The sequence below is a fragment of the Nycticebus coucang genome, chromosome 4 (assembly GCF_027406575.1).
Source record: "Nycticebus coucang isolate mNycCou1 chromosome 4, mNycCou1.pri, whole genome shotgun sequence".
NCBI classification, from domain to species: Eukaryota; Metazoa; Chordata; class Mammalia; order Primates; family Lorisidae; genus Nycticebus; species Nycticebus coucang.
In genome coordinates this window covers 16082654-16095899 of record NC_069783.1, presented here as the reverse complement: position 1 = coordinate 16095899, position 13246 = coordinate 16082654, and the positions used below count along the sequence as shown (strand labels likewise).

The following is a 13246-nucleotide window of genomic DNA, read 5'->3' as shown; positions in this document are numbered from 1 at the left end:
TGGGAGGTTGAGGTGGGAAGATTGCTTGAGGCTAGGAGTTCAAGACCAGCCTGAACCAGAATGAGACTCCATCTGTACAAAAAATAGAAAAGATTTACCAGGCATAGTGGCGTGCTCCAGCTGTTCTGTTCAGGGCAGGAGAATTGCTTGAGCCTAAGAGTTTGAGGTTGCAGTGAGCTATGATGATGCCTGCGCAATCGAATGAGACTCTGTCTCAAAAAAAAAAAAAAAAAGGAAAGATGAGGAGCAAGATGTTTAGCTATAGAACAAGATGTGCCTCTTATGTGTATCTGGGTACTTTTTCTTCCCCTATGTGCTTGTACTATGTTCATTCAGATTTATACCTGTTCAATGGTACCTTTCTTTAAGATGCAATGAAATAATATTTATTTATTCCTAATTCCTGCCTGGAACTTTGCTAGAAGGGGTCCTTTACCCACCAGCCTTGGACTGTCTTGATAAGGTGGGTGGCTCCAGTGGACTTGGTTCATTTCAGAGAACCTGGCTGAGGAGTGCTATCATGGCAGAGCCTGAGGAGGGAGATGAAGCAGCTCACATCTGGTAGCTGGCTCCTTGGCTGTAGAGAAAGGGAGATGCTGGCTCTGTGTTCCTGCTCAGTCTCTTCCTGTTTATATTTGCCCTTGACTTAGTAGCAGATGACAGAGTACCAAAGTACTTGGCCTTTCTGCCTCTTCCCTCAGTCATGCCTTTTACTGCCATGCTAGTGCTTGTCCACTTTTGCCCCTTGGCCCAGGAGTGTCATCTGTGGCCCAGTTCCTTCCCCTATACAGTCCCAACTGTATGTATGCACATCCTACTGTAAATAGTTGAAGTTAGAACCAGAAAATAAAAAATTATTCCTAATTAGGAATTTATGTATGTGTAAATATCCTTTTTTTTTTTTATATTATTCAAGAAACAGTCTGTTTATTTTATGTTTCTCATAACTAGGAAGCGTGATTTCTACTAGGAAAGAAGAACTAATTGCAATTCTTGATCATTTTAATATCCAGGTAATTGCTAAATTTGTGTTTCACATTAATTTATGCAACTGGTTGATTTTTTGGTGTGATTTCAACTGTGGTGTAGAAAAAATTAACGGCCTCATTTTATTTAGTAAATTGACCTCAGGGAGAATATGTGTCATAATTATTAGTTAAGTTCTTTAAAATTTACTAATTGAACACGTATTGTCAATAGATAATATGACACCTTTCATTTGATAGCTCAGTCAAGATCATCTCTATATTGATATGTGTTAAATTATATTAATAAGGCTGTAAAATTTCTTTACTTCCTGTTATCCTAGGCATAATAGCACCATTATTCTCTAAGCTCAGTTGCTAAGTCTTGAAGAAAGAAAATTTATTTTAGAAAGATAAAGTATCTCTCTATGTGTTTTGGTGTTATTGATTACCCCTGTGTCTTTTCTGCTAAGGTTTGGCTGAATTAATAGGAAATAGGGCATGTGGTCCTATTAACATTAATTAGCACTGGAATTGTTTTTAAAGCTCACCTGATCAGGCCCTTTATTTTGCAGATGAGCAGCAGGGAGCCAGAAAAAATAAATTTATCCTTCCAGTTGTCTAGGTGTGGTTATTGGTAGATGGTGGATTGGAGTGCAGACTTCTGTGTTTCATTCTAGTTGTCTGTGCACTGTGCCATACTGCCTTGTTCCAGAAGTAGAACAGTAATCCTAGTTACCAAAAAGAAAAGAACAATTAGGAGTCTGGGTCCCTTTCCCAGTTTGGTCTAGAACATAGCTATCCAGAATGTCTTTCTGTGATGGTAGAAATGTCCTGTATATGTGCTGTCCAGGAGGGTAATTGCTAGCCACATGTGGTTGTTGACCACTTGAAACATAGGATGGAGAAACTTATATTTAATTTTACTTAGGTAGAAAAAGTTACATGTGGCAAGTGGCCTTGCATGCCAGATAGTACAAGTATAGGAAAAATAATTATTAAAATATGGAGAAAAGCAGACACAGCAAATAAATTTCAGGGAAAAATGCTGAATTCTAGATAATTTGTTAGAATCAGGAAAGCCAAAAGCTAGAATTGATGGAATCATAGGTGTTGGGAGAATATTGAAGGGTATTCACTGTAGTTAACACCCTCTGTCCTTGACCTCTCTACTCAGTGTTCCTGCAGCACAGCAGGTGTTTGAAAGGATGGTTATGGAGAAATCAACTCTGCCTCAAGCTTCTTACTCCCTCTGTGGTTAGCTATATTTATTAGAAAGTTTTCATTATGTGGAAAGTTAAATAAAGCCTATTTCTCTAAGCTCCCACTTTCTTGGGGAATGCAAAGCACATTTATTCTGTCTTGAAATATTTGAAGATTATCATAACTCCTTTTTTAAGAACTAAAGCTCTGCTGTCCAGTAACCAGTAACTACAGGTAGGTATTGAGCACTTGAAATGTGGGTAGTTCAAATTGAAATGTGTTGTAGTGTGAAATACACAGCAGATTTGGAAGACTTAATAAAAACGAATAACTCAGTTTTTCATGTTGCTTTTCATATTATGATTTCCAAATGTTAAAGTGATAATATCTAGGAAAATAGATTAAAAATATATTAAAATGAATTTTACCTGTTAATCTTAATATTTTTAATGTGGAAAATTTGTAATCGTGTATATGACTTGAATTGTATTTCTGTTGGCCAGTGCTGGTCTAGAATAACCAAGAAGGAGGAGTATATTTAATAACTTTAAGAACTTCATTATGTTTGTCTCCCGTCCCTCCCTTTCTTATTCTTTTTCTGAAGTTTACCTGTTTGTGCTTGCTTTTTCTAAGAGTAATGTAGGGACTAGAAACCCCATGTCAGAAACAGTCAAAAAGGGTATGAGAGAAAAGATATAAACTTTGGCAAAGCTTTTAATCCAAAGTTGGTAGTAAGGGATCTGTCATTAAAGTTACTGGATAGTAGGCCTTGTAACATGTCAGATGCAGTGTGAAATTGAGGTGAAGGGAGACTTTTAAAAACTATGTGACAGTTGGAGTCCGGTCTATGTATATAATAAGAAATATTTCCCATTAAGATTTTTTTATAACTGCATAAATGTTTTGTATTATCTTAGAAGAGAGGGCCCAATATTTTATTTGAAAGGAATGTTTTAACTATTGGTATATGAACAAGTGATGTAATCTGTATTTTATAGATGGTAAAATTGTACAATCCAGGTGATGGACACATTTATAACTTTGACTCAAACTATACCAAAGCAATTCATGTATCCAAGATATTTATATCCCCATAATCTTCTGGAAAAACAATTTTTTTTATAAAGCTATTATTTTTATTTTTTGCAGTTTTTGGCCAGGGCTGGGTTCGAATCCACCACCTCCAGCATATGGGGCTGGTGCCCTCTCCTTTGAGCCACAGGTGCCACCTGAAAAATAAAATTTTTAAATGGTAAAAATGAAGTGTTTAAAGGTTTTTTTTTCATTTATCTATGACCTGTGAATAAGATTTGTTATTAGTACCAAAAGTATAATTAAATAATGACCTTGAATCTTTTGAAACAAGTTATTTTCTTTTTTATGCTTTTCCAAGTGTGCTTTGATAGTCTTGTTAGCAAAGGTAGTTTCATTTAAGCAATGTCTTGTTTAAAATGATTCTACCAGGTGGCACCTGTGGCTCAAGGAGTAGGGCAGCGGCCCCATGTACTGGGGGTGATGGGTTCAACTCCGGTTAAAACTGCAATCAATCAATCAATAAAATGATTCTACCTCCAGAAGATAAAGGTGACTTCATTATTTCCATTTGTTTTACAATATCCTCATGAAGAAATAAAAGACACATGGGAAATCTGAGGAGCCTCTATAAGAAAAATGAACAATACTTGTTATCATATCTCTGTTTAGAAATAATGGAGTTGGACTTTTTGTATTTATTTGGAAAAACTATTGTATGTAACTGACTTGCTCAAGGCTATGTGGGAGGTTAGGGATAAAGCCCAGACAAGAACCCAGGGTAGCTGATTTCCATGCTAGGACTGTTCCTGCTCTATTGGCCCATGATTAGCCAATAGTCTAAGAGTGATAATCCAGAAAATAGGTGGAGGAAGTGAAAATCTTTCCAATAAAAATACTTCTTCAGAGAGTTCTTATACCTTCATGTGCAGAATATTGAATTTTGGTCAAAGTATTTATTTTGGCATAATGAAATTCTGAAGCATATTTCCTGCATTAAAATTTTTTAGTATTTTTTCTTTGACTTTTACCCAAATTCTATGAACTTTGGCTAGTGCTTAGCCTTCTTTATGGCAGCTTGTAATGTACATTTCAGTTTTACTTATCTTTAAACATGAAAATGAAATACTCAAAAATATTTTTTCTTTATTTCAGGTGGATAATCCAGTTTCTGTTTTAACACAAGAGATGAGCAAACAATTCCTACAGTCTAAAAATGAGGGAGACAAATACAAAGTAAGGAGCACCAAATAAAGTATAAATCTACCCCAAAGGAATGGATGGAATGGATTTAGACAGATTTCATGCTCACATGACAGAGACTGAGTTTTGTTTTGTTTTATTTTTTAAAGCTACCTTCGTAAAGTAACATTGTAAGATTAGATTAGGAAATTGTTACGTGAGATGGGAGTATAGTTTTCTTGGTAAATCTTTGTTTGGAGTTTTTGGCTTTTAATTCTGAATCTTAAAGGAAATACAAGGTAACAATTGGCTATACATACCTAACAACTTGTAAGTATTGAACTATTTAAAGTTGTAAAAGCTACCAAAATATTTGCTGCTAAAGTTTATGTGTAACCTTTTGTTTTGGTATTCCTATTTTAAAAATTTCAGAGGCACTAAGATCAAACCTGAAATGTTTTTAGTCATCTTTGCTTAAAGAATGGAAGAATTAGTGAAAATGAGCTTTCAAAATGGTATTTACTTTCATGGAGTTTTAAGTAAATGAACAAATGAACACATAGATGTAAGCCTAGCAGTTCAGTGAATTTGAGTCAGAAATGTATTCTTTTGTGTTACGTATATTTGCTTATGTTTTTATATAATTGGTCTCAAAGTTTTTAGAGATCAAAAATTTTTTTTCCTACAGTTCCATAAAAGTTTACAAACTCCTAATTGTGTTTTTCTTGTTGTTTTAGTTCTTCATGAAAGCAACCCAACTTGAACAAATGAAGGAAGATTATTCATACATTATGGAAACAAAAGAAAGAACAAAGGAGCAGATAAATCAAGGAGAAGAGGTTTGTAAACAGTTGTTATAAATCTTTTTGAGATCAGCCAAATTCCTGAAGTAGTACTCAAGATAAATGGTATTGTAAAATTATGTATTTCTCTCTATAAAGATAAAAATAATATTTTTATAGCATTCCATGAAGTACATGAAGTATGTTTTTTATATTCGGGTACTTATTAGCCTTTACATTTTTGTTTTGTGATAATGGGTATGAACATGTCTCACTTTCTCTAGTAGACAATAAGCTAGAAGACGGGGCAGCATCTACCTGTTTATCTCTTGATATGTGAGTAATTGGTTCTATAATAAGGTATCACTAATTCTCACTGTAAGTGTTTTAAAAACTATAACATTTCTTATGTTGCGATAATAAGAATAAGACTCATACTGATATTAAAGATAGTATGCATTTATAATTACAGTGGTAATTGTAAATTACAGAGATAACTGTTTCATTACACTGGTGAAATATTAAGATTCCTTAGGCAACTGTTAGCTTGGTAGCACCATGTTACTCACTAGCTTGGCACTGTGCAAATTTGCTTGAATTTTAAATCACTCACACCAGCCATGACTTATTTAAATTTCTTTCTACATCTGGTATATTTTGTTCTTATCCTTTCTTCTTTATATTTCTGATGATCCAAACTTTTCTCTGATAATCAGTGACTCCAAAGTCATAAGGCTTACATTATAGCTGTTTATCCAGTACATTAAGCCCCATCAATTTTACATGATTCTAGATCTGATTCTTTAGTTTGTTGCAACCATTTGAGTTCTCATCAACTTTTTAGCTTATCCTTTTATGAGATAGAATTGTGCTGATGATTGACATAAAATTCATTAGATGTTATACTGACCTTTTTACTTCAGGTTTTTGAGGAATGCATATTGTAAGTTAGGTCTCTAATTGTATGGCTACTTTAGTGAAAACTCAAAAATGGAGGCAGAGTATATTTTTATTCCCCACAGCCTTTCAAGCATGGATTATATGATGGTGTGCAAGGAGCTACTGTAAACCCACAATTAATATAGCACAATTTCTTAGAGTATCACTGTTATTAGTTCCTCTTGAAAGGAAATACTTACATATTCAAACAAGCCATACATTTTTTATGTTATATTTATTATTTTAAAATAATATTTTAAGAGTTTGATGAAATTTGTTTGCTTCAGACCTCTCGGGGTTAAACACAGATTTTTTTCCATGATATACTTTGTCCTCAACAATTAAAGATGTTTTTGTAACGAAGTTTAAGAAACATATCCCTATATTGTACAGCAGAGTTCTGGATATATTTTATGCACTTTATAAGAACTCTTTCCCTAATTGATTAAATGCCCTGTAGTCTCAAAATAAAACTTTGGGTTTGAATAGTTAAATCTTTAAGAAATAGTTCTGTGAAGGTTAGAAACTACAAATAAATATCAGGATTCGTAGGGTCATGGACCTAACCATTCAGCAGCAAACATAGGCGGTAAAGAATTTGAGTATAGTGAGTATTTGGGTTTGTGCAAAAGCACTTCCTAGGGTATTGGTAGTGAGAAGCAGGGTAGTTAATGACAGAGTAAGTTACTAAGGAAATTCTGTCAAAGGTGAGAAACAAATGATGAATAATACAGGCAAAGGATGGTGAGAGTAAGGAAAAGTATTCTAAGAAATAGCATGGTTGAAGTCTCAGGGGCAATAAAGCATGTGGTGCCTTTAAAAAAAACTGGAGGAATTCTACATTGGCTAAAGTGAATTTGAACGCAAGAGTGAGAGATGAGAGGCCAGATTATGGAGGACCTTGTAAACTTTAAGGACAGTAGAAGACATGAAAGTGGATGATTTGATTAATTATGTATCTTCAATAGATTATTCTTGTTCTTCTATAGAAGACAGTGAAAGGAAAGAATAGACGTAGAGAGGTCAGTAAAGAAGATATTACCATTGTCCAGAGAAATGGTGATGGTGTAAGTTAGTGTATTGGCAGTAGTAGAGGCGAGAAGAATTTTGAAATGATCTGGAAAGATATTGTAGGGAATATGGAGGGATAAAGTTAAGACAGAGGCAGCAAGGGTAACCTAGTGACCTCCAGATTAATAACCTCAGCAGCACAGTAAGTTTGTTGAAATAGAAAACTTGGTAAGAGCAGCCAGGTTTTTTCTCTTTTTTCTTTTCTTTTCTATTTTCTTTCTTTTAGAAAGATGAATTCCACTTGCACACATCAATTTTAAGATGCTTATAAAGCATCCAAGTGGAAATGTCAAGTGGAAGCTGGAAATACAAATTAGGAATATGGAAATCAAGTGTGGCCTTTGTAAACATTTGAGAGTCATCAATATTTTATTAGTATTTAAGCTGTAAGAATAACTTAGATTGCTGAGGGGAAAAGGAAAAGTCAGCACAAGCCCAAACCATGAGAAATAGTAACAGGGGGCATAAGAAGCCAAGGGAAGAGAGAAATTGAGAAGCAACAAGAAGTCAGGACTATGAGATATACTGTGTGGTCAACCACTATAAGAATTGACAAAACTCACTGTATTTAGTGACATAAGTCATAGGTGACTAGGGCAAGATGGGTGAAAACAGAAGCCACATTTGTGGGATTGAAAACTGAAGAAATGGAGAATATAGAGATAATTTTCATGAAAATTGGGTGGAAAGGGAAGAAGAGTTTTAGAGGAGAAGTGGGTGCCAAGGGATGGGTAGTAGTGGTTTTGTTTGAAAGTTGGGAAGGTAAACCAGTAAAGATGAACTGCCATGGCAATTGCAACAACAACAAAAATAAACCAATGGGACTTCATTAAACTGAAAAGCTTCTGTACAGCCAAGGAGACAACAACCAAAGCAAAGAGACAACCTACAGAATGGGAAAGGATATTTGCATATTTTGAATCAGACAAAGCTTGATAACTAGGATCTATAGAGAACTCAAATTAATCCACATGAAAAAAGCCAACAATCCCATATATCAATGGGCAAGAGACATGAATAGAACCTTCTCTAAAGAAGACAGATGAAGGGCTAACAAACTTAAGAAAAAATGTTCATCATCCCTATCTATTAGAGAAATGCAAATCAAAACCACCCTGAGATACCATCTAACCCCAGTGAGAATGGCCCACATCACAAAATCTCAAAACTGCAGATGCTGGCGTGGATGTGGAGGAAGGGAACACTTTTACACTGCTGGTGGGACTGCAAACTAGTACAACCTTTCTGGAAGGAAGTAAGGAGAAACCTCAAAGCACTCAAGCTAGACCTCCCATTTGATCCTGCAATCCCATTACTGGGCATCTACCCAGAAGGGAAAAAATCCTTTTATCATAAGGACACTTGTACTAGACTGTTTATTGCAGCTCAATTTACAATCGCCAAAATGTGGAAACAGCCTAAATGCCCACCAACCCAGGAATGGATTAACAAGCTGTGGCATATGTATACCATGAAATACTATTCAGCCATTAAAAACAATGGAGACTTTACATCCTTCGTATTAACCTGGATGGAAGTGGAAGACATTATTCTTAGTAAAGCATCACAAGAATGGAGAAGCATGAATCCTATGTACTCAATTTTGATATGAGGACAATTAATGACAATTAAGGTCATGGTTGGGGGAGGAAAAGCAGAGAGAGGGGTGGGGCCTTGGTGTGTGCCATACCTTCTGGGGGCAAGACATGATTGCAAGAGGGACTTTACCTAACAATTGCAATCAGTGTAACCTGGCTTATTGTACCCTCAATGAATCCCCAACAATAAAAAGTTAAAAAAAAAAAAGAAAGTGAAGTGGAAACAAAGATTAAAATATAGGTTGGGAAATCAGTGAATTTAGATCTTTGAGAAGGAAAAAGGTGGAGTCCAAGATATAGGTAAGGGATGGGGGAGACCTAAATATAGTGAGGCCACCTCTGTTATGTTGCAGAAGGATGAGATAACTCCTTTTAGATTTATAGATAAGGTTGTTGGAGGCTGGAGGGAGTCTTTCTGATGGCTTCTAAATTCTCTGAAGCTGGAGATGAGAATGAATGAGGGAATAGGTAGCAGAGTGTGTGAGGTTTGGAAAATAGTATTGGGTTGAAATAATCCTGGTGCATGGGAAAGTGAATTGGATAGGGAAACAAAGTAAGATCTATAGTGTTAAGACCCTGTTTGAATATGATAAGCATGAATAGAGAGGCTCCTGTCTGCATATATAGGACATGAAACCTCAAAGCCACTTCAGAAGTTGTCGTAATGTCATGATATTTAATATTTGTTTGGTTATTTTATTATTAAAACAGAAGTAAAAACAATTATCACTTGTTTGAATTTTGAAAATGCATTCCTTCTGATCCTTCCATTCCCTATTATATTTTGGAAGAACACACCAGTTATGTTTATTAGATATAGAATAAAGAGGGAAAATGAGAGAGCGAGTTTTGGGATTTTTGAGATAGAGCTTGAACTTTTAATTCCTTTGCTTTCTTCATCTGATGAAATGGCCAACATTTTTATTGTGCAGAAAGTAACAAAATTATTGCACCTATTAAGTGTATATCAAAGAACCAGAAATATTTTTATTTAACATTTCCTAATAAATCTTATGTGATACTTGTTTAGGCATTGTTTTCAAAAGAAATATATTTTCAAAGTGTCTTTTTTTAATGTTAATAAGAAATAATTTTTTTTTTTTTTTTATTAAAGCGACTTACTGAACTGAAGCGCCAGTGTTTGGAGAAAGAAGAACGTTTTCAAAGTATTGCTGGTTTAAGTACTATGAAGACTAATTTAGAGTACCTGAAACATGAAATGGCTTGGGCAGTGGTACTTTTCACTTAATTACTTGTTCACATATATTTGTGTATGTAGAATATATTTGGATATTGTTGATCTTATCAGTGATTTGCTGTATGATTTCTTCTTTAGGTCAATGAAATTGAAAAACAATTGAATGCAATCAGAGATAATATCAAAATTGGAGAAGACCGTGCTGCTAGGCTTGACAGGAAAATGGATGAACAGCAGGTAATTACAGTTTTTAAAATAAAGAGCTTTGGTACATCGAATCATAGAAATTGCTGACAGACTATTTGTGACCCACAAAGTGGCAGTTTCAACATACATTCAAATATATGTATCTAAATTTCAATTTATTACTCAGGTGAAGGAGACCTAACTTTTTTCCAAAGCCTGTGTAACAACTCTTTCTCTCTCTCTTTTTTTTTTTTTTTTTTGAGATAGAATTTCACTCCATCACGCAGGCTAGAATGCAGTAATATTATATTAACTGTTTACTGAAGTCTTTTCTGTTAATTTTCCCTCTATTTTGCCTTCCAAGTGCTTCCAGAGTGCTGTAACTTGGATTTTTGATCATCTTTTCTTTCACTTTGTTTAGAGAATTAAGTTGTAAGCTGTTCATTATGGAATGTAGGGCCCTTCTACCCCTTCATCTCATTTCCCATTATTACCCTGTTAAGCCCAGCAAAACTTTCAGTTTCTAAAATAGATGTTAATACCTTTGCATATGCTCCTCCATCTGTCTCTAGCACCCTTCCCTAAATTATCTCCTGATACATACTTTGATTGATCTTTCACATCTCAGTTCAAATGCTACTGTCTTTTGAAGGTATTCTCGGTTTTTTCTGGAAGACCTATGGTTTCTTTATTCTACCACAATTGTAAATAGGTATACCCTATGTAAGCTTTATTATATACAAACTATCATCAGTTTGTATTGTTTCTCTACTAAATTTTGTCTGTCTCTTTTTTTTTGTTGTGGTTTTTGGCTGAGGCTGGGTTTGAACCCGCCACCTCCGGCATATGGGACTGTGCCCTACCTCTTTGAGCCACAGGCGCCACCCTTATCTGCCTCTTTTTAATTACCTTAATTTATTATATCTTTGTATACCCAGAGGATAACAAATTTGTTGGATAACTAAATGTTAAAATTAAATTATATTTTAGTATTTTATATGATTATGTTTGTTTACTTAGTATCTTGAATAAAATTAATTTTTTCTCTAGGATATGAACTAAATGTAATTATTTTTAATTGTTCTCACTTTATCAAAGAAAAACTATATTCCAATAGTATTATTTTCTTAAAGGTCAGACTTAATGAAGCAGAAAAAAGGTACAAGGATATTCAAGATAAACTAGAAAAGATTAGTGAAGAGACAAACGCACGCGCTCCAGAATGTATGGCCTTGAAAGCAGAAGTCACTGCTAAGAAAAGGGCCTATAATGAAGCTGAGGTGAGAGAGATTTTCTAGTCTAGATTATTAAAAGCTGTGTAGTAAATATAAGGACTGTTCATCTGTCTATTTTAAAAGTAAATGTTCTATACCTGGGTTGAAATCTGTATTGCTTTCAGACTTCAAATGACCATTTGTATATTTTATTTTAAAAATATATTTCTGCACATATTCAGTCTCTAACTTGGAGATTTGGCAAAAGTGGACTTGACTGGGATATTTATCTTTTCATTTTACTAAAGCATGTCTAACTTTTTGTTAGGTTTTATATAATCGTTCTCTAAATGAATATAAAGCATTAAAAAAAGATGATGAGCAGCTTTGTAAAAGAATTGAAGAGCTTAAAAAAAGGTAAGATAGTTACTTTGCTGTTTTCATGATTACTTCCTTTTGTAAAAAAGTAATCCAGGTGCAATAGGGTATTATAGTTTCTGTCTTATCATTAGAATTTTATTACATTGGTTCGTGATTTTTAAATGTTAGGTTTTTTATTTAACACTTTTCACTTTGGATTATTTACTGTTAGTACTGATCAATCTTTGGAACCTGAGCGGTTGGAAAGGCAAAAAAAAATATCTTGGTTGAAAGAGAGAGTAAAGGCCTTACAGGATCAAGAAACTTCAGTCAATCAAGACATTGAACAGTTTCAACAAGCCATGGAAAAGGACAAAGAAGAATATACCAGAATTAAGTAAGTTGCATCCTTCTTAGAATGACTTTTTTCAATCACTTGAGCATCACATAATTTTGCTGTTCATATGCAAAAAGAAAAAAAATCATTTGTTTCTAGATAATAAGGCATCTTCTAAAATCACTTTTTAAAAATTTTGATACTTACTGAGTTGAACAATTTCTGGGATTCCTAGTTTATCTGTGTGTCAAATTTTTCCTGCTGAGTTTTGAAGACTTCTGTTTTTCTCTGGTAACACTATTATGTTCAAATAACGAATTCTACTTTTAGTTTTTAGGGTAGCTGGGTCATTCATTGGTGTGCTGATATTATAGGCAAAGGCTGAGTAGCAAAACCGTATAACTATATCACATATCTGTCCTGTTTATCTACTTTTGTTTTTCAGGAGGGAAGAATTAGATGTGAAGCATATACTGAGCTATAATCAGAGGCAACTGAAAGAATTGAAAGACAGTAAAACTGATCAACTAAAGAGATTTGGTCCCCAGGTTCCAGCTCTTCTTGAAGCAATAGATGATGCTTACAGACAAGGACATTTTACCTACAAACCTATAGGCCCTTTAGGTATTTGCCATGTTTTAATTGCGGTTATAATAAACATTAGAAATAAGTTTATATTCAGAAAGGGGTCTTTTTGAATTTAGTTTTAAAATTCCATTATTAAAGAGCTATATAATTACATGTGAATTTTAGTTATACATATTTTAAAAAATAAAGTAATTTTACTTCAAATAACAAAGTGATAAAGTCATATTAAATTTTGTAGCTTTTATTTTGTATTTTTAAAGCATAAAATAGCCAAAAGAAGGAGAACTTAGGATGGGGAAAAGAAATGATAGGGTTGAATAATCTGGTTCTTATTCTCCTGAATGAATAAATGAATAAACTAAATTGAGCATGATTTATTAATCAGAAAATCTAATACTGGTAAAGCCAGCATCAGGGACACTCACTGGAATTTTTCTAACCTTTGTAAAATACTTTCATAGTTCTATTTAGGTCAGACAACATGATTTCTAAGTTCTCTTCTAGCTGTAAAATCTGTGGTTATTTAATTATTGCCATATATTTATGTTATTTTAAAAACTATTCTTAGTCAATTTCTCCTTGATTATTCTC

General features: G+C 34.0%; 1 protein-coding gene across 8 annotated transcripts in view; it reads left to right on the top strand.

Annotated features, from left to right (window-relative positions):
• The window catches only part of SMC6 (structural maintenance of chromosomes 6), a 105660-nt gene that overhangs the window by 38117 nt on the left and 54297 nt on the right, over nucleotides 1–13246 (top strand). For all 8 annotated transcript variants that reach the window (XM_053588490.1, XM_053588483.1, XM_053588487.1 and 5 more), the window contains 9 exons: nucleotides 952–1013; nucleotides 4356–4436; nucleotides 5120–5221; nucleotides 9887–10006; nucleotides 10109–10207; nucleotides 11290–11436; nucleotides 11699–11787; nucleotides 11963–12127; nucleotides 12513–12691. In XM_053588490.1, coding sequence (XP_053444465.1) covers nucleotides 952–1013; nucleotides 4356–4436; nucleotides 5120–5221; nucleotides 9887–10006; nucleotides 10109–10207; nucleotides 11290–11436; nucleotides 11699–11787; nucleotides 11963–12127; nucleotides 12513–12691 — 1044 coding nt within the window. The remainder of the gene's footprint in view (nucleotides 1–951; nucleotides 1014–4355; nucleotides 4437–5119; nucleotides 5222–9886; nucleotides 10007–10108; nucleotides 10208–11289; nucleotides 11437–11698; nucleotides 11788–11962; nucleotides 12128–12512; nucleotides 12692–13246) is intronic.